General features: G+C 49.4%; 13 protein-coding genes across 15 annotated transcripts in view; 5 read left to right on the top strand and 8 right to left on the bottom strand.

Annotated features, from left to right (window-relative positions):
* Window positions 1–4,319, bottom strand: part of H257_11773 — a gene marked incomplete at its 5' end in the record, with an annotated part of 7,532 nt that extends 3,213 nt beyond the window's left edge. The window contains 14 exons of one of the 2 annotated variants that reach the window (XM_009838796.1): window positions 668–782; window positions 1,013–1,190; window positions 1,243–1,339; window positions 1,432–1,462; window positions 1,577–1,635; window positions 1,809–1,999; window positions 2,811–2,939; window positions 2,999–3,069; window positions 3,139–3,344; window positions 3,396–3,607; window positions 3,666–3,803; window positions 3,858–3,908; window positions 3,961–4,008; window positions 4,079–4,319. In XM_009838796.1, the coding sequence (XP_009837098.1) occupies window positions 668–782; window positions 1,013–1,190; window positions 1,243–1,339; window positions 1,432–1,462; window positions 1,577–1,635; window positions 1,809–1,999; window positions 2,811–2,939; window positions 2,999–3,069; window positions 3,139–3,344; window positions 3,396–3,607; window positions 3,666–3,803; window positions 3,858–3,908; window positions 3,961–4,008; window positions 4,079–4,319 (1,767 nt within the window). Of the gene's footprint in view, window positions 1–667; window positions 783–1,012; window positions 1,191–1,242; window positions 1,340–1,431; window positions 1,463–1,576; window positions 1,636–1,808; window positions 2,000–2,810; window positions 2,940–2,998; window positions 3,070–3,138; window positions 3,345–3,395; window positions 3,608–3,665; window positions 3,804–3,857; window positions 3,909–3,960; window positions 4,050–4,078 lie in introns of those variants that run through there. The other variant, XM_009838797.1, reaches the window with a different exon arrangement.
* A 707-nt stretch (window positions 4,320–5,026) lies between these two features.
* H257_11772 (hypothetical protein) lies at window positions 5,027–5,862 on the top strand. The gene has a single exon (XM_009838795.1). It carries the CDS (start codon window positions 5,076–5,078, stop codon window positions 5,373–5,375), a length of 300 nt encoding a protein of 99 aa, XP_009837097.1. The 5' UTR covers window positions 5,027–5,075; the 3' UTR covers window positions 5,376–5,862.
* H257_11771 (hypothetical protein) lies at window positions 5,027–8,300 on the bottom strand. Its single transcript, XM_009838794.1, has 5 exons — window positions 7,603–8,300; window positions 7,296–7,551; window positions 6,293–6,594; window positions 5,881–6,065; window positions 5,027–5,815 (listed from the first exon to the last, which is right to left on the bottom strand). Exons 1-5 carry the CDS (start codon window positions 8,239–8,241, stop codon window positions 5,521–5,523), a joined length of 1,677 nt encoding a protein of 558 aa, XP_009837096.1. The 5' UTR covers window positions 8,242–8,300; the 3' UTR covers window positions 5,027–5,520.
* An 819-nt stretch (window positions 8,301–9,119) lies between these two features.
* H257_11770 (hypothetical protein) lies at window positions 9,120–10,282 on the bottom strand. The gene has a single exon (XM_009838793.1). It carries the CDS (start codon window positions 10,214–10,216, stop codon window positions 9,170–9,172), a length of 1,047 nt encoding a protein of 348 aa, XP_009837095.1. The 5' UTR covers window positions 10,217–10,282; the 3' UTR covers window positions 9,120–9,169.
* Window positions 10,283–11,029: 747 nt separating this feature from the next.
* Window positions 11,030–11,696, bottom strand: H257_11769 (signal peptidase I). The gene is made up of 2 exons (XM_009838792.1): window positions 11,254–11,696; window positions 11,030–11,197 (listed from the first exon to the last, which is right to left on the bottom strand). The coding sequence occupies exons 1-2, from the start codon at window positions 11,680–11,682 to the stop codon at window positions 11,120–11,122; spliced, it is 507 nt and encodes a 168-aa protein (XP_009837094.1). The 5' UTR covers window positions 11,683–11,696; the 3' UTR covers window positions 11,030–11,119.
* A 70-nt stretch (window positions 11,697–11,766) lies between these two features.
* Window positions 11,767–14,924, top strand: H257_11768 (hypothetical protein). Its single transcript, XM_009838791.1, has 5 exons — window positions 11,767–12,397; window positions 12,452–12,625; window positions 12,736–13,091; window positions 13,162–13,513; window positions 13,577–14,924. Exons 1-5 carry the CDS (start codon window positions 11,804–11,806, stop codon window positions 14,231–14,233), a joined length of 2,133 nt encoding a protein of 710 aa, XP_009837093.1. The 5' UTR covers window positions 11,767–11,803; the 3' UTR covers window positions 14,234–14,924.
* On the bottom strand, window positions 14,291–14,928 carry H257_11767 (hypothetical protein). Its single transcript, XM_009838790.1, has one exon. The coding sequence runs from the start codon at window positions 14,910–14,912 to the stop codon at window positions 14,334–14,336; it is 579 nt and encodes a 192-aa protein (XP_009837092.1). The 5' UTR covers window positions 14,913–14,928; the 3' UTR covers window positions 14,291–14,333.
* Window positions 14,929–14,968: 40 nt separating this feature from the next.
* Window positions 14,969–15,954, bottom strand: H257_11766 (hypothetical protein). Its single transcript, XM_009838789.1, has one exon. It carries the CDS (start codon window positions 15,840–15,842, stop codon window positions 15,123–15,125), a length of 720 nt encoding a protein of 239 aa, XP_009837091.1. The 5' UTR covers window positions 15,843–15,954; the 3' UTR covers window positions 14,969–15,122.
* A 13-nt stretch (window positions 15,955–15,967) lies between these two features.
* H257_11765 lies at window positions 15,968–17,302 on the top strand (the record flags this gene model as incomplete). 2 transcript variants are annotated; one of them, XM_009838787.1, is made up of 5 exons in its annotated part: window positions 15,968–16,072; window positions 16,194–16,551; window positions 16,615–16,706; window positions 16,822–16,923; window positions 16,990–17,302. In XM_009838787.1, the coding sequence occupies 5 exons, from the start codon at window positions 15,968–15,970 to the stop codon at window positions 17,194–17,196; spliced, it is 864 nt and encodes a 287-aa protein (XP_009837089.1). In that variant the 3' UTR covers window positions 17,197–17,302. The 2 variants fall into 2 exon arrangements, with proteins under 2 accessions (XP_009837089.1, XP_009837090.1); XM_009838788.1 differs by having other exon boundaries at window positions 16,822–17,302.
* H257_11764 (hypothetical protein) lies at window positions 17,260–17,889 on the bottom strand. The gene is made up of 4 exons (XM_009838786.1): window positions 17,846–17,889; window positions 17,695–17,780; window positions 17,503–17,626; window positions 17,260–17,428 (listed from the first exon to the last, which is right to left on the bottom strand). The coding sequence occupies exons 1-4, from the start codon at window positions 17,846–17,848 to the stop codon at window positions 17,381–17,383; spliced, it is 261 nt and encodes an 86-aa protein (XP_009837088.1). The 5' UTR covers window positions 17,849–17,889; the 3' UTR covers window positions 17,260–17,380.
* Window positions 17,890–18,197: 308 nt separating this feature from the next.
* H257_11763 (hypothetical protein) lies at window positions 18,198–18,677 on the bottom strand. Its single transcript, XM_009838785.1, has 3 exons — window positions 18,637–18,677; window positions 18,500–18,564; window positions 18,198–18,438 (listed from the first exon to the last, which is right to left on the bottom strand). The coding sequence occupies exons 1-3, from the start codon at window positions 18,637–18,639 to the stop codon at window positions 18,252–18,254; spliced, it is 255 nt and encodes an 84-aa protein (XP_009837087.1). The 5' UTR covers window positions 18,640–18,677; the 3' UTR covers window positions 18,198–18,251.
* Window positions 18,678–18,870: 193 nt separating this feature from the next.
* On the top strand, window positions 18,871–20,185 carry H257_11762 (hypothetical protein). Its single transcript, XM_009838784.1, has one exon. It carries the CDS (start codon window positions 18,948–18,950, stop codon window positions 20,130–20,132), a length of 1,185 nt encoding a protein of 394 aa, XP_009837086.1. The 5' UTR covers window positions 18,871–18,947; the 3' UTR covers window positions 20,133–20,185.
* Window positions 20,186–20,769: 584 nt separating this feature from the next.
* Window positions 20,770–21,418, top strand: H257_11761 (hypothetical protein). The gene has a single exon (XM_009838783.1). The coding sequence runs from the start codon at window positions 20,821–20,823 to the stop codon at window positions 21,361–21,363; it is 543 nt and encodes a 180-aa protein (XP_009837085.1). The 5' UTR covers window positions 20,770–20,820; the 3' UTR covers window positions 21,364–21,418.
* The last annotated feature ends 453 nt before the right edge of the window (window positions 21,419–21,871 follow it).

The raw sequence follows: 21,871 nt of genomic DNA, 5'->3' as shown, positions 1-21,871 counted from the left end.
TATATATATATATATATATATTGTTTAAGAATATTACAATACACATATTCTGACCCAAAACGCCATCGATTTTGGGGCCCAATTCAATAGTACATAGGACAAACATGCGTTGCGGGAAGAGTTTTTTACCACCCCAAAAATCCAATCATTACAATGTAAGGGATTTACTCTTTGACGAGGTCCATCCTTACGCCATATTATTATAAACTGGATAACTATTACCTCCAATTTGTTGAAAATATATACATATTTGATTGAGTATCATCCCATGTTGCCAGAAAATGGAATATTATTTTTGAAATATTACCAGACGCACATCCTTATGCTAAACTGGAGCAACATGCAGAAAAATGAATCGTCGACACAATCACATAAATGGACACAAAAATCAGCAGAAGATTTTATATGTAGCCAATCATATTCCTACAAGAAACCATCCTCCAAATCGAATCCGTGTGTGACGTAAATTAGTGTTTGTGACATAAATTAGTGTGATGAAATACACCTTGTTTTACATACAACAGTCGGTACTACACACAACAATCCATCGATCGATCGATACATTTGATGGCGAATTAGCACAAAAGTCCACATATTGCGAAAATGGACAAGGTAACTCTAGGCAGCATCATCCATCATCATGAAACGAAGACAGTATGTTCCGTACGAGGGGCACCGTCGACGGCTGCGCAATTGCATTCAACGGCACGACAAGCAGCGAGTGGACCAGCTCCGCCACACATGACACGGACACGATTTCTTCAAGGGGCTGGTCGCCTTGTCTAGATATTCATGGAAGTGAATTCATTTTAAAATAATAAAAATTGTCTATTTTTTAATATTTTTTAAAAAGTATTTATTATATGAAATCTAATATATACTAGTAGTTCTTTACTAAGAAGGGTTTAGTAACTGTGATGAAGTCGTAACAAGAGCCTGTGGAAGTACAGTATTATAGCTTCACTATAAATACTATTTTTGTCAACCAAGAGAAGCTACTATACAGACTTACTGCAAGAACGCGGCGTAGTCTGGGAGTTGGGTCGTGAGCTGGTACGCGAGGCTGAGCACGCAGCGGCGGTGGTTCTGCGTCTGCTCGTCCTCCTTGCTCACCAGGTGAAACGCACGCACTTCGGGCTGGTTTTGAATCACAGACGCTGCAACGGCGGTCTTCCCAGTCCCAATTTGACCTAGCATCGCCATATATATATATATGATACGATTTAAGTAGTTGTATCGTACCAGTGATCCAAAACGTCTGACTTGAGCTCGCTTTCCACTCAGTGAGCTGGTCCATGACCCATTCCCGCCCTGCAAAGCCTTGGGTGAACTTTGAAATCTACAAGCACACGGTGTTTATGTATTGGGTGGACGAATAGATCTATTTTTTGCCAACGAAGGTGAATATATATATATATTTATATTATGTACCTCTGCTTGGAACGAAAACGGAGAAAAGATGCTATACCACCACCCACACATGAGAATTTATAACGATAAATCCACGTATATATGTATATATATATATATATATATGGCATTGTTGAGGTGTATATTGAAGGCTAGTCGTGAGTACCTGAACAACCGCGCTTGCTGTCCGTCGTGGTCTAAATTCCCGCGCAAGGCTGTGACCAACTGGATTTTTCATTGGATGTTAGCAGGAATATATAATTATCACCAAACGTATTGGATGCTAATAATATACAAACATAGAAACAATAAACAACACTAATACCACATATATCTTGCCAATCAAAAGAAGGATCACCAAAAGGTATCGTCTATACTAACTATTATTCTATCAATACCTGCGGCAGACGGACCGCGTACTTGACGTCGTTAACGACGTTATTGTTAGTTAGTTGATGCGTGAGGCAGTCGCTCAGGTCGAGCCACTGGATGCGACAGATGCTCAGGGGGATCTCGCAAGGACGCACCATCACTGGCACGAACCCAACACCGGACGCCATACCCGCGGAAATGTCATTCAGACACACGCCTAGTATACATATATATATATATCACATCGATTCGAAACTGCAGAATCGAAAGTCTTGATAGAATGGAGTAAATAGCCGCCTTAGCCAATCAAACCATGTCGTTCTGTCGAATATCTGCCAATCCAAAAAATGTTTGATTCGGGAGCCCACATTGGTACATACATATATAATATATATATACAGAGTACGAATCTTATTATAGTATACTTTGTACAACCTAAACTTAGATCAATAGGATTCGAATGCTATTTGGCACAAGGACTCACAGGTCCAAATTTGGGTGAAATATACAATGTGACATATGCGTACTATATTGTTGTGTTTATACAAAACTGGAGCGACAATGTATCGACACAACAAAATGTGCAGAAGAATTTAGCCAATCCGATTGCAGCAAAGCATCAGTTCAACAATAATTAGTGTGTGACTTAAATTAGTGTGGTGGGCATCACCGCTGGACATTTTTTACATAACACTTACAAAATTCAGTACAAAATACCGATGGATGGATTTGGCAAATAAATATTGTGGTATATTCGGTAGTACAGATTTCCAAACCGCCGAATCAAATAATCACGAATCGACGATAGTATTGGCTAATCCAATTTTGAGTGGATTTGATTGGCTCGTTCAGAGAGGACAAGTATATTCAACTAAGTCAGAACTCCTGCTTGATTCAATATTGATTAGACAAGCCGCGCGAATTTTGGAATTTTATAGCGATTTCACAACAATACAAAAGTCCGAATTTTGACCGAAAGGACAATAACACAACTACTAGGTGATGACGACGACGAGGTATTTTCTTGCCATGAGGTCGTCCCACACTTTGGGGGGTGAGGAACAAGATCATCTTGCCGGGAGCGGCCCATGAGATGGCGTCTCGGCGGGCGTGGGGGTCTGTCGGAGATGGCGCCACGTGGGGATGGATGTTAAACCCTAGTCGGATATATTGATATATATAGTGGATTGCATGTTATATACATATATATTATTACCCTGGGCGGTCAAATCAGCGTGCAATTTCAACGCAAGGGGGGCGCTCGTGTCGTCAAACACAAACACGTATCTACACCACCAACAAAATATAAATCTGTGAGAATGCAACAATATAGAGTGTTGCAGGTAGGAGGTCTACCTGGTAGCTTGGGGCTGAGGAGTAGCGTCCAGGATAGCGCTCGTAGGCGGCTGATGGAGCGAAGGACAAGGATGCTTGGGAGACAGCACCTTTCTATATGTCGGGGTCCTGGCGTCGTCGATGGTGTCCGTAGGCCCGCCGTGAAACAAGTGCAGGTTGTCTAGCCCTCCAATCGCCGTCACCATTGCGCTGCGCATGCTTTCGCACTAATGTATATTAACAAATTGGTCAAACTACGACTGTACGTAAGTACTCACAGCTTCGAGCAACCCCGTGAGTTTGAGCACTTTGGTTTGGAATGGAATCGAGGTCATGGACGTCGCGACCAGGTCGTCCCATTCCGAGGCGGCCATCGGCGACTCGCGCGGCAAGCTCGACTGCAAGTCAAAGTACGGCAACATGGAGATCGACTGCGGCGGCTCGCTGTCGCACACGAGCACGGGAAAAATGTTGAGTTTGAGCGACGACGCTGCCGCATAAAGTTAGACACGGGGAATAAATACCACGTGGTAGGTCAAGCAATATACCGCGGGCGATTTCATTGAGGCAGTACCCGTCCGGGCGGCGGAGGGCGTGCGGGGTCATGAGCAGCAGCACCCGGCCATTCTCCTGGGCTTCTTTAACCCACGTGAGCGCATCGGCAATACCCGATTCCCAATCACATCCTAAAGTGGCTTAATGCATTGGCGGCATGCAAACATGACAACGTGATGACGTACCAGGGGTCAGCTTTTCAACATCGACCCACACCACATGTCCTCGGGACCGCACTATCGACGGGATTACAAAGGAACTTTCGGACACGAATAGTTGAGGTGTTACAGTGATCTTTGAGGGCCAACGCCACTTTCTGGTAGCGGTCGTGTCCATCTACGTAGGATCTAGTCACGAGGAGCGAAGATGCGCGCTGGTTTCCCATGGAGCTCGATATGCTGCGTACACGAGAGGAAGATGTGCAGCACTGGGCGGTCGTAAATGAGCAACGTGGCATTGTGCAGGCGTGGAGTCGTCGCCGACTCTTGTCCGACGGGCGCCACATACTCGCAGCTTCCACAAACCACGAGTTGCCGCTGCTCGAGCACAAGCACGTGGGCACTGTGGCACTTGACGCACGCACGCTGCTGCTGTGCCTGGGGCTGCATTTCCTTGATGCGATGGTAGCTGTCCGATCCAAACACCATGTGACAGTTACAACGACATCTACTAGCTGTAACCGATTATCTATCTACCCGATACGGAGTTTAACTACTAACTTACTGTTAAAAAATTAGAAACAATCCAGTTTGAGAGCTAGCTAGTAGTTTTTGCGAAATAAGCTGATTAACTTTACCATCTTTAAAGAAAATACAAAAATGCCCTTTCTATATCCGGATATCCAATCAAATCCCAGCATTTGGGAAATCACTATGCGAGTTGTCACTTTATATTGGTCACAATTCTCAAATTAATTCGTTCTAGCCAATCAAACAAGTCGAAGTAGTCGAAGTGGTCAATATGTATAGCAACTGGAAAACGGGGCTTCTGGTAGTAGAAGCCACGCCTACACTAAATTGTACCACTGGTACTGTACTACGTAGTTGTACTGTACTACCGTATACCTTATGGATCTGTATCCTCGAAAATGTCTGTAAAATCTGATCGAAATGCATACAACTCAATAAGGTGGTCGAATCTCATTCCAATGGATTGGCCACTTCGACTACTTTGACTTTTTGGATTGGCTAGAACGATATAATTTCAGAATTGTTCGCCAGTGACGAAAGTGGTTTCTAAAATGATGGGATTTGATTGGATATCCGGATATAGAAAGGGCATTTTTGTATTTTTTTCAGGATGTATTTTATCAAGAGAATGGGCTGAATTTTAATTGTGATACTGACTTCTTATCCGGATATCCGACCGCATTTCCAGTTCCATATTCGTGGAGGTCGTGAAGCATGAGCCTCAGCCAGACACTTGCGCGCCGCGTGAACGTGAGCACCCGCTTCGCGTTGGTGCAGATGAAGGGACAGCAGCGCCGCAACGGAGGTTCATTGAACAAGAACAAGAACATTGAGGTGTGGAATGGGGGCCGTGAAAACTGCGACCGCGAATTCGCGTTCAACGCGTCCAACATGGGCAAGTTCTTGTTGGGCACGGTGCTGCCGGCGGCGATTGTGTACCACTTTGTGATGGAGGAGCAGATCAAGCACGATCAAATTGAAGGCAAACCGTTCAACCCCCGCCGTTATTTGTAAGCACCGTCGATCCATGGCTCGGTTGGACAGTGCATCCTCTATCCATGCGATCCTCCCCCCATGCGTCACGTCGACAGCTTAAGCACTTAACCCCACCAGATGTATATCTTCTTCCATAAACGTGTTTGTGTTTCCATTAATCTTACTATACCTTCAACTGTTGCTTTGGTGGGGTGGGGACGGTGGTAGCCGGCGACAGCAGTGTTCTCGGCGGCATACCCCGCGGCTTCTGGTGTGTCTTGGAGCTCTCGAGGAACAGCTCGCCAGGGATGGACGCGAGCACATCGGGTCCGCGCACCTCGAGGGTCCGGCGGAAGTCCCAGTACGCCGTCTTGTCGGGCAGCGCGATCGACGACGACAGAGCTTGGATCCAGTCAGACGCGGACACATATTGGTTCTTTTGAAACAGCACTTGGCTGTACTTTGTCGCCATGTCGTATCTACACCAATAAACAATCCAACATTTGTTAACACGCTATAAATGAATCATTTAATTCACACGTACTGCCGCGCTTCCATGAAATGGCCAATCAGCGGCCGGTAGCAATTCACGGTCTTGTCCATAAACAGCTCGGTTGCTTCCAGTAGCGCGATGGCTTCGTCCACGCGCTTCAACGCGATCAACATCTGCACCTTTAGCTTGTACACGAGCCCACGGTATCCGTCCTTCACATGTTGTTCTGACAGCATCTACTCACATATGAGTAAGTTTATACAATATCATTCGTCATGATAGGAAAAACAAAACCTTCGAAATTTCATATAAAACTAAGAGGTATCTTTGTAACTGCAAGATGCAACAATCAATCTTTTCAGCCAATCATATTGCAAGCTTCATTCTTTGTAGCCAATCATACTCGTTTGCTCGATTAGTTAACGAGTTTTCATCAATTTGACTGAAAATTCACAATACATACCCCTTCGCAAAATTCGAGGCCTTCCTCGTATGTGCCCATATGCAAGTGCGCCGTAACGATAGCCTGCTTGGCGAACGGGTTGAGCTCGACATTGTTGGCCAGACATTCCTTGTACAGCGCCATCGTCACCTCCGGCTTGCCTTCCTTGACATACCCCATCATGGCGGCCGCAATGGTCACAAGGAACACGCTTTCGTGTTCGCCGCGCATCATTTCAAACAGCGTCACTACAGTGTCCCATCGCTTCCACTTGGCACACGACTGTATCGCACACATGTACGCGTTTGCACTCAACGAGGTGCCTACGTACGCTCCATCGTCACACGGTCAAAAAGTCAGTACGAACGGGCCATACTAAGCAACGATACAATGTGGTAATATGGACAATACAATACACCAAAACAATGTGTCAAACATCGCAATAATTTGCACACTGGATCGATATATTAAAAAAAGAGAGAAAAAAAAGAAGATATGTACTTCCTCTGTTCCAGGTTACTGCCGACATTTACTTTGAATTGACACAGACAATCGAGCCCCTCACTCAATTTGGGCGAATGATACTTTGAAAGGGAATTGCATGAATTTTCGCAAAAGATTGGTTTATAATCAGCGCTTAAAGCAATTGTAAGCCAATGAAATGTCATAAATGTTCGATATTGATAGAAATTGAAGAATTACAGCCAATGAAATGCAAATGTCGCCAGTAACTTGGAACATGCGAATTTTGAAATGTCGGCAGTAACCTGGAACAGAGGAAGTACAAGATATTGTCGATTCGGTACAAATTTCCAGACCCCGTCGAATCGAATAATCTAGCCGCCGAATGAATCGAATCACGAATCGACGCTATTGGCTAATCCAATTTAAGTTGGATTTGATTGGCTCAAGGACAAGTATTTTCAACCAATCAGAACTCTCCCAGCGTGATTCAACCTTGATTAGACAAACCACACTAATTTTGGAAGTTTATAGCAAATTCACAATACAAGTGCACGCTTACCTGCTTCCTCCATCAACACGAGAACTTCCCGGACGTCGGCGATGGCTCCAGCTTTGGACATGCATATCATGAACGAGTTGAACGTGATCTGACTCATGGGAATCCCCCGTGTCTTCATTTCTTGCAAGATCCACGTGGCAGTGTCGTAGTCGCCGTTGCGAGCACAAGAGTTGAGCACGGTATTGCACGCAATGCTCTGCAAATCGCTCGTGAGGTCAGGCCAGTCGTGCATGAGTTCCCGGAATAGCTCGAGCACCTGGCATTTCATCCTGAGGGCCATGATCGGGATATCTATGAGACGGCGTACCATCTCGTGTTGGTTGGCCTTGGACGCCGACGACAGCGCCCGGGAGTATGTGACGAAGGACGGGTTGAACCCGTCGCGACGCATCACGTCAAACACTTGCAGAGCCAACTCGAACCGTTCGTGCGCATAACACGATGAAATGACCTTGGAGTATGCGGCAATGCGCGGCTTGCAGTTGTTCTGGCGGGAGAAATGCAGAGCCTCCATGGCTTCACGGTAGTACTGACGCTCTGCCAACATGATGATCAACGACGTCATGTCCTCGAAGTTCAACTGGCCGTTGCCATCTGCCATGCTCTGCTCGAGCAGCGTGAACATCCACTCCGACACTTTTTTGCCCTGGTTGTGTTTGCCCGGGACGACGTACACGGCCGTTTGAAACGGGAACTTGGCCGCTCCTTCGGATGACGTGGCATCATCGTAGATAAAGCTACCGGGCATCACGCTGCCACTGTCGGCCGCAGCGGGGGATGCGGTCGATTGTTGAGATTGGGTTGGCAACGTCGACTTAGCCCGGGTCGTCATGTATGGTGCCCCCAGCACGGCATCATCTGCAGTGGCCAGCATCAATTGAGACGATGCGCGCAGGGATGCGTTGCGTAGAATCGCCACGGAGTGCTTCGACACCAGTCGCAACATGGTGATTCGGCGGCGGTGGTGGAAATTGCCGGTAGTCGTTGGTGAATGCGAGGCAATCGATAGTATCCGGATGTCATCGCAAGATTTCGAATCAGGGAGGCAAACCTTTAGCATACAAAATTCCATATATCGACCACACATTTTTTGCGGGTATGGCCAATGATTAATTATCCGGATGTCAACTTTGATTGGAGAGGTCATTTTATACTCGAAGGACTTCGTAGGCATGTTGAAGTGGGCGGCCTCTTGATGCAAATACTATTGGGAGTTACATCATACATTCATACTACGTAGTACAATGTATTAATAACGTTAACAGCAATGCTTCATGCTTGCATATGCTCATCAACCAAGTTACTCGCAATGCTCCTAACTAGGCTCTCATAACGATATGATTGGATACAACAACGAGCAATAATTAATCAAAATACATCGCACTGGTGTACTTCGAAGTAGTACAGTACATGTATACTATAATAGGTAATATAATACTACATAATTATACATTCGTACTGGTCACGAGTATTAGTAACGTTAACGAGTATTAATACTATTAATATTAATAGTAAACGTTTTTTTGCTTACTGTTAACGTTAAACGTTTTCACTGCACTTACAGTTAACAGTTAACCCCGAAACCCCGAATTATTCGGTACTATTAATACTGTAGTACTAGTAGTATGTGCAGTATGTACTACTATGTACTACTAGTACGATGGTGGAAGTTGTGATTGGTCGGTCTAACTTACACCGTTCTCTGTGTTACCCTATTATTGCTTTGTGAAGGCACTTTATCGCATTTTATACTCGAGTAGTCGTCCCATTTGAATGCAAAATTTGGCAGAGTATGTGCTGAACGGGAGCGGAACGGGAGTGGAACGGGAGCTGGGAGGACCGAATTGACAAAACCCTTTCCTGAGTATTATCGGTTAACGGACGTCGGGCTTTGTGACGCCAATCATGTAAAATAAAAACACCAGCAGCACCATGAGGAACAGAATGAGGCACACGAGCCAGTTGTTGCACTGCATCGAGTCCTGGTTGCCCGTCATCTCCTCGCGGTACTTCTGGGCCCAGTTGGGCACGATCTTCAGGTCCGGGCGCAGTTCGTACAGCGCTTCCTTCTCCACGGGACTGAGGCGGCGGATGACGCCAGGTTTCTGCTGGCGCTTCGGCCGCTCCTGCTGTTGTGATGTGATGGTGATCTTGACCTGGTCTTGGTGAATGAGGGAGTGCCCTTCCAAGGCATTCTCGACGTCGATGTCGTCGTCGGCGGTCTCGTGCGGCAGCCGCATCCACACAATGGACTTCTTTGCACTCTGAAGGGTTGGCACCATGCCCGCCGATATGGGCTTTTCATACGCGGAAATCTTTCGTAGAGCAGGTCGCGGGCCAGTCCGACGATACAAGTCTTCATTGTCGCTGCTGCCGCCACCCACGGGACTCAACTGCATCCCGTCACCTTCCAGGACGTCGCGCTCGCCGACAATGCCGCCCCCTTCCGACGATGATGCGTTCGGATCAAGGAGCGAATACCGTGTTGTGGACGCGGAACTCGAGATGCGCTTCACCGCACTCAGGAGGGTGGAAGATACGGCTGTGGTCAGCATGGATGTGTATGATGCTTTCGGAGGCGGTAACGGTGGTGGCGCGTTCTTTTCAATATCCCGCAGCTCCTGCTCGAGATTTCGCGCGCGGCGGACGGCGATGTCGATGGAATGCCGCGAGACCTCGGCGGAAAACAGCGTCGGATCGACGTAGTCTTTTTCGTCGGATTGATGTGCGGCATCGTCATCGTGTTGGGGCTCGAGCTGGAACTTCTTGTCCGTGGGAATCGGGGCGACTTGGTTTTCTGGTCCTTCGGATTCGGACGTGCGTGCGCCAGGAGGAATGTGCATCATGGATATCTCCACATGATCATTGTTTTCCTGCAAGGCGCTCATGCTTGATTCACTCGGCTGCTGGTCAGTCCCCATGTACTCGTTGACGCAGCACCGACCCTCAACTTCTGCGCTGCGGAAGCTGACAGTCTGAGATTCGACAAATCCCAAAGGCACGTGGCCAAGGCTCATTTTTATTCACGTTTCGAACATGAGGGGATTTCTAAATTATTAAATTACTTGACAAACGTATGAAGTTTTGAGGATGGGGTTTTAAATTCAATTGCATTTTAATACGTCAGGTGCCCTTATATGATTTCCACCAATCAAAGCACGAGAAGCTTAGAGTTGATGTCACCAGCATACCACCTATTTCGGTTAACAGTGTAAGTGCGACACATTTTGTTTTTACTTCGAAGTACTAGTATATTTTACCTGAGAACTAGTATTTTACAGTTAATATAACCCTTTAGCATTTCGCAGTACTTATTTTACCGGTAGTATACACTGCGTAAAATACTTCGAAGTAATATTATATATTCCTTGCTCATGGTTTTAACAAAATAGATTGTCCAAAAATAGATTAAAGTTATCTAGATTATTAGATTTATTTCTGCGGTCCATAATTTTCAAGATATCATATCTCAAGAAAGTAATATATTTTATAAATTATACTATTGCGTGTTAGCAACAGCGTGCAAAGGTACGGGCGTTGAGTGATGGATGATGATCTTGCAAGTGCGAAAGTGTGGCTTGGCTCAACTCACCACATTCACTGTGGCCCTTGACGACAAACAAAAGGTCGACTTTTTTGCGCAGTTAAACCATCATGGAACGATCGATGTAAATAGGAGCCAAGCAAATCCGCCTAGGATGGCAATGGCGCCGGCTAATTCAAGGCAGGCTCGATTGAGCTCACACACATTGTACGCATGTTGTATTTAATGGGTCGTCGCACATAAGTAACGACGTCTATCTACCTAACTTTACAGATGCAACCTAATGCTCGCTCGGAACGGTTGCGGCGAGCGACGTTGCGACAGTGTCGAGCCGTCCCAACTGCGTCAACGGCCACAGCTACATATACCGTCATGAGTATGGCATGAAGGGAAGAAGTAGTAGGGATGACTTACTCGGAAGAGCACCCGCCCTTGGATCATCGCGTACGGCACCGGTCCGTAATACCGCGAGTCGTGCGAGTCGTGCTTGTTGTCGCCTTCAAGCCACACGTGGCCTTTCGGGACCTTCTTCAGCTCAATCTTGCTCGGGTTGTAGCGATGCTTGAGACCCACGGTCTCTCCTTCGGACGCTATGATACGCTTGCACACGGTTTGTCGGAAATTTGTTGGCGACATGGCTATGACCACCTCGCCGTTCTCAAGCTTCCGAAAGCGCGGCGACAGTTTGTCGAGAAGTACGACGTCTCCGTGCTCGTTCAACGTCGGCAGCATGCTCGGTCCGACACACAGAACAACATCTCCCACCTGCAACACGCAGAAGACTAAGCTTCCGAAGCGAGCAAGGGCACCCGCTACTTTTACACCCTCGAGCACCTTGTTCATCAATTCAGACTCACCACGGAACAAAGTCCGGATAATAGTTGTCCGGATATCAACCATCAAGGTGGCGGCGACCTTTCAAAAGGCGTCGTTTTCGAGCCAAACATCTCGCAAAGAAACGACCATGGGTGACTTGAACGAGCTGATCAAGAGAACGCAAGAGGTCCTTCAACCACTCATTGCCAAGCCAAAGCTGGCAGAGAAGCTTCTTCAGAAACCTCCGTTCCGCTTCCTCCATGACATCTTCGCGGCGGTGACGGCGTCGACTGGGTTCGCCAAGGGTCTGTACACCGACTTCGAGCTTGACTCGGCCAACGTCAAGGAGAAACACCAGAAGCTGCAGTTCCTCGACAAAATGATCTATTTCACGGGGCAATGCCACGGCAAAGAGATTGACGTCCGGTCGGCCAAGATCGTCGCGGGCTTGGAGCCTGAGAACACCAACATCTTCCTCACGGAGCTCGCGCTCGCCGCGTCGAATTCGTCCTTGGACTGGAACGGCGCCGTCCAAAAGACTCAAGTGGCGTACCCGCCGCTGGCCGAGACGTTAGCCGGATCTGGTGGCGGGGGTGGGGCTGCTGCTGCAGACGCAAAGCAATTGCCCAGTGAGGACAAACCATCGACTGCCAAGGAAACCACTGCCGCCGTGGCACCGCCTGCCCGGGACGAAGCTAAAGAAGCCGAGGAGAAAGCCAAGGCGGACGAGCGAGCTGCGAGAGTGCGTTTCATTAGTTTTCAATGTCCTACGTGAATCTCTAACGGAGGGATGCAGGATAAGGCGAGACGAGCAAAGGAAGAGCGAGAGAAGGAGGCAGCAGCCACCGCACAAGCTTCAGCATCCAGCGAACCTAAGCCGCCTTCCTCCGAGAGCTCCAGTCGCCCAAGCAGTAACAGCAAGGCCACGAGAAATGAGAATAACGATGCCGGTGGTGAATATGCTGCTCAGGTACGTGGCTCTCCTATGTTGTCAGTCAATTCCTTATGATTCGTCCAGCTTAAACACATCCCTTGCTACTGTATGTGATAGGATTAATATCATGTTTTTGCACCTTGTAGGTGCGCGAATGCAATGGCGACGTCGAACGCACCAAGGAAATGGTTGAAACGATCATTTCCAAGCCGAAAATGTCGGCCAAGTTGCTCAGCAAGCCGCCGTTCCGGTTTCTGCACGACATCGTGTCCGAAGTGACGCGGTCAACAGGGTTTGCTGACGGATTGTACGCCGGGGACGAGCTCGACTCGAACGCGATCAAGGAGAAGCAGCCCAAAATCGACTACTTGCAAAAGATCTTGCACTGCGTGGGGTGTCAATTAAACGTCGAAGTGGACGCCAAGCCCGCCAAGATCGTTGCAGGGCTCGAGCCAGACGACACCAACAAGTTTCTCCAGCTGCTTGTGATTGCTGCGAAAGCGTACGTGAGTTGCTACATCCATCCATTGGACTATCCACACAAGGTGATGGCTTACGAGTGTGTATTGTAGTGGCAACTCGGCGGCGGCGGTGCAGCGTGTTCTGGCAGGCGACACGGCGCCCAGAGCGCCGTCGGCAGAGTCCAAGGCTAAACGACCGTCGGTTGTAGCAAAAAACCCCGCGCCTCAAGATGAGCCCCCTGCGAAGTCGTCCGAAACCAAGCAAGCAGCCAAAGTCGACTCGACGGGACCGGTCAAGGCTATGGCGGTGACCGCACAAGACGACGACGGCGACTTGGCGAGCGATGCTAAGTCGGCCGGCAACGAGGACGACTCGTCCGCCAAGCCGGGCACTGCGAACCGCACGGCGCGGCCGACAACTGCCCGACGGCGTCCACCCAAGCTCAAGGAGAACGTCAAGGAGGTGAGTGAGTGTGATCACTTGGCAAGTGCCACATGGAAACAATATGTGATGACTTGGCTGTAGGTGGGCCGGTTGGTACGCGACGATAAAGTGACGCCCACGGTGGGCATCATGAAGGACGGAGACAATGCCGACAGCGACGATGACACGCTGGACGCAGCGGAGAAAGGGACCAACCCCCACCGCGACAACATGCTCCAACACGACGACACGACACACGGCAAGTTGATTCGCGACATTCTCAAGGATCAGAGCGTTGCCGCCGACGACGACGAAGAAGCAAACCGCAAGTCGAAAGAAGACGAAGATGCCAAGGGTAACGATAGCGGCATTCGGCTGGGGAAGCGGCGCAAGTCCTTCAAGGAAAAGACCAAAGGCGGCACGTCCACGGCCGCCGAGATCAACGACCTCCGCGTGTCCATCCAAAAGATCTGCCAGGCCACCAACCCCGTGGGCAAGTGCATCGAGTACGTGTACGAAGACATGGAAGCGATGGCGAGGGAACTGGATGTGTGGAAGAAAGAGTATGAAAAAAAGTGCGACGTGCTCGAGGACGAGAAAAAGAAGTCGGAGGATGCGCTGCAGCCGCTGTCTGCGCAGTTGGTCGAAGTGGACGAGCAGATCAAAGAACAAGTACACAAGATCAACACGCTCAAGGCCACGATTGCCAAGAACGAAGACAAGATGCTCAAGCTGTTGCGGATGGTCGTGACCGCGTGATGAGCCTATATACTGTATAGTATGTGCATGTATAAAACAACATGGAGTCGTAAGGTGTGCAAGTCCCATGCATGTACACTATATTGGAATTATTGTGTTGTTAAGTCGAATGAGGGGCTAGAAACAGCGCTTTTTCCAGTGGCGAGTACACGTCGGCGCCACCCTTTATGCACGAGATCAAGTAACTCACGTCCTTGGCCTCAAACGTGTCGTCTTGACGGAACCGGTCCAATTCGTCGCCAAACACTGTCGCAAACTCCTCTAAATACAAGTCGTGGAACGCATCGTCGTTGCTGCTTGCGACGTTCGGGTCGGCGTGCGCCAGCAGCGCGCGGCTGGCCTTGCTCGCGTCGTGAAACGCCTGGGACTTTTGGGCAACAGCGTCCACGCTCTCGTCTGCGGCAATCAGTTCTCGCACGGCTGAGGCATACGCGTCGCCGTGAATGTCCTCTGCATTGTCGTGCATGCTGTGGTTGAATTTGTGTGACAGACGGATCGCTTTGTCGAGGAGGTCCGCGCACCGCAGGGTCTTCTCCACAGCCTCTTCCAGGATAACCGTCGCATCTTCAGGATCGGTGCCGCGAGCTAGTTGGTCGACGTTCTCAAGGTTGGCCAGCGCCGAGCCTTCGTTCAAAGGCGTCTCGCCCAGGCGTCGGATGAGTTCGTCGTACCCAGCCATTTGAATTCGAGTCTTATGGCATTTTCAATATTATGTATCCGGAATGTCATCCGGATACGAAACGTCGCATTGATTAAAAATATCTCATGTTACCAGTCGAAGTCTAAGCGTCCTCTGCACCCCTTTCACTCTTGAGACTATGCGACTGCTTTGGGCAGCATCGGTGATGGCAACAGCGACATGGTGTAGTCGTCCAAGCATACATGCGTGTCAATGTTTCGCGGCACTGGGCTTGCGCTGCTTTCCGACGCGGTCGAGGTAGTTGACGAAGCTGAGTTCATCGCTGTCGCCAAACAGCGTCTTCATCTTGGTTTCGAGCTGCGACTGGCCATACCTGGCAAACAGGATGGCCATCGTGTCGTCGGCGGTGATAGTGCCGCACATTTTCTTGTCGTACGTCATGAACTGCACGACGTTGAACAAGTTTACGGGTTCCAGCTCAGTTTTGTCGAGGAGGTTGCGGTTGAACATGCCCCGGAGCTCGTCCCAGTCGACGGCGTTGTCCAGGTTCTCGTCGGCCTCCCAGATCATGTCGCTGATCTCTTTCTTCGAGCACACTTTGCCGAGTGCTTTGATCGCATCGAACAAGTCTTCGCTCTTGATATTCTTGGGAACAGACGTCGTCGCAGCTTGGTTCGAGTTGAGCGTCTGGAGCTCGGCGTGGCTCGCGTCGATGCTGGCCTCGATCTCTTGTAGCTCGAGCACGATCTCGGCCTGCGTCATCTTCTTGCCCGTCGCGTCAAAAATAGGCGCGCTGTTGCTACTGAAGTTGGAGTTGCTGAACTCGAGCTGGCCCTTACGCTCCTTTAGCGTCGTGACGAGGTGGCTGAGCTTCTTCTTTTGGCGGTACCCCGCCAAGTGCTCAAACACCCTCCTCAACTCGCGCTCCTCTTGCGCAATCATCCCTTTCGAGTCGCTGTCGTCGGCCATGGTGCACTTTCAACTGGTGAAAACGTGGTTGGACCTACAATGCCGTAGAGATAGATGGTGGAAGCGACGCGACTAAAAATAAGACCCATCCCGACTATTGATGAAAGCGAAACCGTTGACATTTGATGGCACGGGGGTTGGTTGCTCAACCGAGTGGCATGCAGAAGGAGAGCAGCCAGTCGAACATATGGAAGCATGTGAGGGCATCCCAAAACCAGCATCTAGTCCAGGTGAGCGACGTCGTCGTCGCAGAGTACATCAATAATACCGTCATGCGCTTTGTGATGGGTTAACGTTTATGGGAGACAAACGAGGGTGGTGCATTATGCAAGGACGTATGTATGATTGTAGCTGCTCGAGGCAAGTTTGCAAAAGGAAGACCGGCGACTGGCGCGGTTGGTGGCGGCCACGGGCAACGCAAAAGCAAAGCGGCGCCTGGAAATGCACTTCAACGTCGAGCGGGATCGGGAGCGGAAGCTGTTTGAGCTCGTCAAGCAAGACCACGATGTGACACTGCGGTCGAAAATGAAAGCTGCTAGGGTCCAGAAAACACTCTCGACCATCTCCACCACCAATAAACAACAACAACCAACAGACGCGTCCCGACGACCACCCCCAAAGCCACCGAAACTGCGCCACGCATCGTCCTCTTCGGATGCGTCGACCAAGAAGCATCCGTGTCACCAGTCTTCACAAGTCGTCCAAATACGTAAGGCATTCTCCTCAACCGTATGCATGCCATTGTTTTGCAATATGTAATAACACTAGTTAGGTGCAAACGCGATTCCGTCTCGATTGAGGCCATTGACGACTAGCTCGGCAAACAATGTGGCTCGAGAGAGGTTGACCCCAGTGCAAGTCGACGTACGAGAGCTAAGTCTACAACTAGTCGTCTGATATATGAGGAGCTTGGAATTCGTATATGTGGGTGGTGTTTAGCAATTACTATGTAGTACTCGAAGTATTATGTATTGGCTAGGCTTTTCGCATGTATGTCACGCAAAAGCTGGAAAATGCACCAACGACCAAGCTACGGGATAGGAGAAGCAGCGCGTGGCTCACTGCCGACAATGTGCATGAAGTATGTGACGACGTACACATCGTTCGTCGACTTGTCACATGTGTGAATCGTGACTTCTACTACTAGCACACGACACGCATGTCGTCGACGTTGTTGGTGCAAAAGTGCCACCTCCTCAAACAACTGCATGACATCGTCACCAAACAGCAGAGGATACTGCTCCAAGACGATCAATGCACTGTGCGGTCGGCCGTGTCGAGCTACAAGTCGACGACTCCCACCACCAACACGATGCATGACTACCTCTACGTTCCATTTGCCTCGATTCCGTAGACTCGAATGAAATGCAAGTCGACGCCGTGTTCATTCGTCGTCTCGATGCAACATGTGCTTTCGTGAAGATAATAATGGATGCATGCCCAATGCAACAAAGAACCAGCTCATGTCGATTTGGTGAATGGTAGGATGCATGCACCATGTGTGTATTAACAATCGAAAATACTCGCCTGTCGAGATGCTATTCCTCTTGCTTTTTCGGCGGGGGTCCGCACGGTTGGATCATTTTCTACCGATACAAGCATATGCATGGCGGTTAGTCGATGGTGATGTCGCGTAATGGAGGGGGCGGCGGAAACTTACTTCGAGCATGTTGAACCGGACGCGACCAATCGATTCGTTCTCGGCGACCGCAAAGTACGACAACATGTCGTTGTGCCCGATGTGGGAAGACAATGTATCGCGATGCTGGTTCACCGCCCATTCACTAGCACAGCCAGCGGCAAAGTCAAGCACTGCTGCCAAAATCATTATCAGGGAAGCTTATTGTCGTACAATTTGCTCGTGTCTGCGTGACCCGTTCCAACGTACTTGGCCTGCAAGTGCTCCCATTGTCTGTTGATGTTGTATCTGTCGGCAGCCTAGGAGAAGGAAAGCCATGAGAACGTCCTTTGGGGCCGCCGCAGTGGCCGTGCCACCATCGTACCATGTTGCGAGGTTTTTCTTGATTTCAAGAACCCTAGGTTGCGGCGTCAAAGTAAACGTGATTGGCTAATTTAAGGCCTTATTTTGGCAAATCATATTCGTGTATTAGGACTCTGATCGACGGTAGCAACAGTAAAGAAGCCATATGAGCAACCTTTCCGCTGCTACATGCGAGGAGAGGGAGATCAAGGATATGTCCATGTTGCCTACAATCTCACGCATGGATACATGTCCAAATCGCATACGTGGTCGTTCCAGTAAGCGTCGGAGAAAGGAGTTCGGGATTACGCGGTGGAAGAGAGCCTGGACATCATTACTTTGTGGCATGAGGGAATAAAACAGCGTGGATGCGCCGAGAATGCAAGGAAGAGTCTAAATGCTTGCTTTTCGTTATTTATACAAGGTATCTAACCACGGAACTTGCCCCACACATGGAGCAACACGACAAACCCAACAAACAGCAATGCTCCGACGAGCACGGTGGTGGGTCCGACTTTGAGGCCAGGGGCGTCGTCAGTGTAAAAGCGGAGGACGCCAGCAGAGCTTCCTCCCATGCCACGACCGCTGTTCACGCTCTTGGTGGCCGGTTTCCGGCTATACAACACGACCACGTGAGGACGACATTCATCGAAAACTGTCTTTGCAGTGATCGTACTTTCGGAGGCCAGCAGCGCTTCCAGACGGCGGGGCAGAAGTTCCTTGGCTTGGTGCAGCGGCTGCCTATATCGTCACGAACAAAACGTCATCTCACATGCAGGGATTGAGGGGTTCCGCCGGCGCTGACGGACGTACCATGGTCAAATGTGCTCGAAACGTAGAATGAAAGAAGCCGATGCAAAGTCTGCGGTTGGGAGACACGTCACCAACATGCGATTTTAAAATTAGCTTGAAATTTGTATGCCTTTCCGAAATTTCTATTTGGAAAAGTGGGTTTTGTCACGTGCTAGTAGGTGCTAGTAAGCCAGGGCTTACTAAACCATATACTCCGGATACGTATCCGGTATTTTTTGTAATTCTTAATTTGGAGGGAACCCAATCAAGTGGAATCATTGGCAGGACGCAGCAAGGCGGCGTTGAACCGTGAGGAGCGAAGAGGTGTCAACATGACGGCGAGCGAACCCATCAGCAGTCGCACCACATCCTCCGTACGAAGACGATCGTTGATTGACAAGGTCATGAACTCGGCCGCGTCGCTTCGAATCAAGACAACGACAGCCTCCGGCAAGTCGGCCACGTCTACCGCATCTACTGTTGGCCCACGAAAACGGAACCTGGGCACACCCAATCCGTCCCCCGCGAAAAAACGAGCCAAGGCTGAAAGCCCGATGGTTCCGTCCACAGCCAAGCCCTTGAGCGACGAAAGGTCCAAGGCCATCGACCTGACGTTTGTGCAGCACGACGTCACGTCCGTGTACCAAATCATCCACAAGCAAACGGGCGCGTTGGGTGGCAACGGCGCCGGTGGAGCGATCTACGGCGAAATCACCAAGAATTCCATGGCCAAGATCCTCGACTACATGGTGGACAACTGCGAATTGACCGACCAGTCTGTATTTTTGGACATTGGCAGCGGGTTGGGCAAACCCAACTTCCACGCGGCGGTGGCCCCAGGGGTCGCCATCTCGTACGGCATTGAGCTAGAGGACCAGCGGTGGGAACTCAGTCTGCACAACCTCCGCAGCGTGCTGACGTCGGCCGCCGTGGCCAAGAAGGTGCGCCCGATCATCTTCACGCGCGGCGACATCACGGACGCGTCCTCCCTGGACCCGTTCTCGCATGTGTACAGCTTCGACGTGGGGTTTCCTCCCGCGGTGATGGCGCATATCGCCGAATGCTTCAACGACAGCCATGAGTCGCGGTACTTTGTGAGCTTCCACGGGCCTAAAAAAGTGCTGGGCCAGTACGGCTTTGACGTTGAAGAACTCGGGCGCCTGCCCACGTCCATGGCAGGATCCAGTGAAGGGCATGCCGTGTACTTCTACCGAAAGGTTCTTCAAACGACGACCACCCCGCCGCCGCCTCCGTCTTCATCTTCGACGCCAGCGGACGTGATCGAGATCGATCCGTTGTTCCGCGCGGGGTTTCAAGTGGTCCAACAAGGTCATGACAAAGTGACCGCCTGGATCGACAACCATCTCTTGCTACGCCGAAACCAAGGACGCACGCGGCGTCAGCTACTGCTGGCCAAGCGCAACGAGAAAGTACCCGTCGCTGCAACTACTACCACCCTCGATCAGTACTATAGAAGGGTGCGCAGTGCGACCGGGCCTAAGATTCAAGTCAAATGACTTGGCGGTTGAATAAACGCTGTGAGTGTAGTACATATTGTGCTTTCGAGTGAAATTTCATTGTGTTGTGGTTTCTCGTTGGAATTTAAATCGATTTGATTGGCTACCTCAGATGAGCTCAAAATTATGAACCAATCAAAACCTTCTCTATGAAATTCAACAACCAATCAGATCGATTATGGAGGCGCGATTCGATTGCACCCCCTCCCCAAATTTGTATATCAAATCGATAATATTCACGTTTGCATCCAAGCTCAAACATCAAGATGACAGACAGACACACTACAAGGACCGACAGTTTTGGGATCGTACGGATATCAATTCTGAGAGGCTCTCAACGTACATGGGGTGACCATACTAGTATGTCTCACATCTACTTTTACTTTGACATGACCAGTGAGCCCTTCTAAATACTGGTTCTTATTCATAATACTACGTAGTATTTGTAGCGTGCTCTATGGATGGCCAGGGATATGTGATAAACGGGCCGTCCTCGATCTTCCCCAGAATAGCAATAAAACGCCACAGAATATGTAAATACACAGGTTATGCAGGATGACAGTCCATATACATATCCCAAGGTGAATTATCCGGTATTTCCGGATACTGGGAGAATCAACGACTTGAGCCCTTCCACCACTCGTTCGCTTGTCGCTTACTTTCACTTTTGAACGCTTTTTGAACAACCATGTTGGTCTGGATGGATATTTTCACCGATGACGAAGTCGTCTCGGACTCGCACAAGGTGTACGAAGCCAAGGACAAGGAGGGAAACCTCATCCCTGGTATGCTTGAAGTGGCCAGTAAGACCGTGTCCAAGGGCGGCGTGAACGTCGATGTCGGCTGCGGTGACGCGTTCGGCGGCGGAGACAACGAAGTCGACGACAGCGTGGAAACCGTCAACAACATCATCGACGAATCCGTCGGGTTCGGGTACACCGAGACCGGTTTCAACTCGAAGGCCGACCTGAAGACGTACTTGAAGTCGTACTTCCGCAAGATCATCAAGCACTTGAAGGCGACCAACGCCAGCGACGAAACGTTGGACTCGTTCAAGAGCGACGCGCAAGAAATCGTCAAGGCCCTCGTGGGCTTGTACGACGACCTCCAATACTACATGTTCCGCTCCATGGACTCGGAAGCCGGCATGGCGTTCTCGTACTACAAGGAAGGCGAAGCCACCCCCGTGTTTTTGTACATCAAGTGGGGCTTGAAGGAAGTCAAGTTTTAAATATTTTGAGCTTGATAATATGACCGATTCCGTTGCATTATCTATTCCAAATCAATCGTGTTTTGATCCAAATAAGCCCTCCATCCAGCCACCATCTACGAAGACGACCACTAGCTAACTCACAACTATCCTGGATAACCATTCATTCTGCTTGTAGAAGCAAGCTCCTTGTAATTCCATGCAGAGCTGACCAATATTTTAGTTTTACTTATTTATGAGGTTCTCATCGGCGGGTTATTTACTTTTTTGGAAGTCATGCACGTTGTATCTATCTGTCTGCAAAGAATAACCCTCAGACGAATAACTTACTCGAATAATTCAAACACAATGGACAAGCTGTATTGTGCTTTTCACATATTTTGCCCGTTGTTTTAGCTCCTAAAACCATCCAAAGTTTAACTGAAGTTGCACTCGACGTAAAAGTAAGCTTCCCCACCGTTCTGTCATTGGCTGATCTAAAACTTGCGTTGTTTTACTAAAACTACTTCGTTTTATTAACTCCCGTGGC

Source organism: Aphanomyces astaci (genome assembly GCF_000520075.1).
Source record: "Aphanomyces astaci strain APO3 unplaced genomic scaffold supercont1.35, whole genome shotgun sequence".
Classification (NCBI taxonomy): Eukaryota; Oomycota; class Saprolegniomycetes; order Saprolegniales; family Verrucalvaceae; genus Aphanomyces; species Aphanomyces astaci.
Note: the sequence above shows the minus strand (reverse complement) of the source record. Positions and strands in the feature narration are given on the sequence as shown.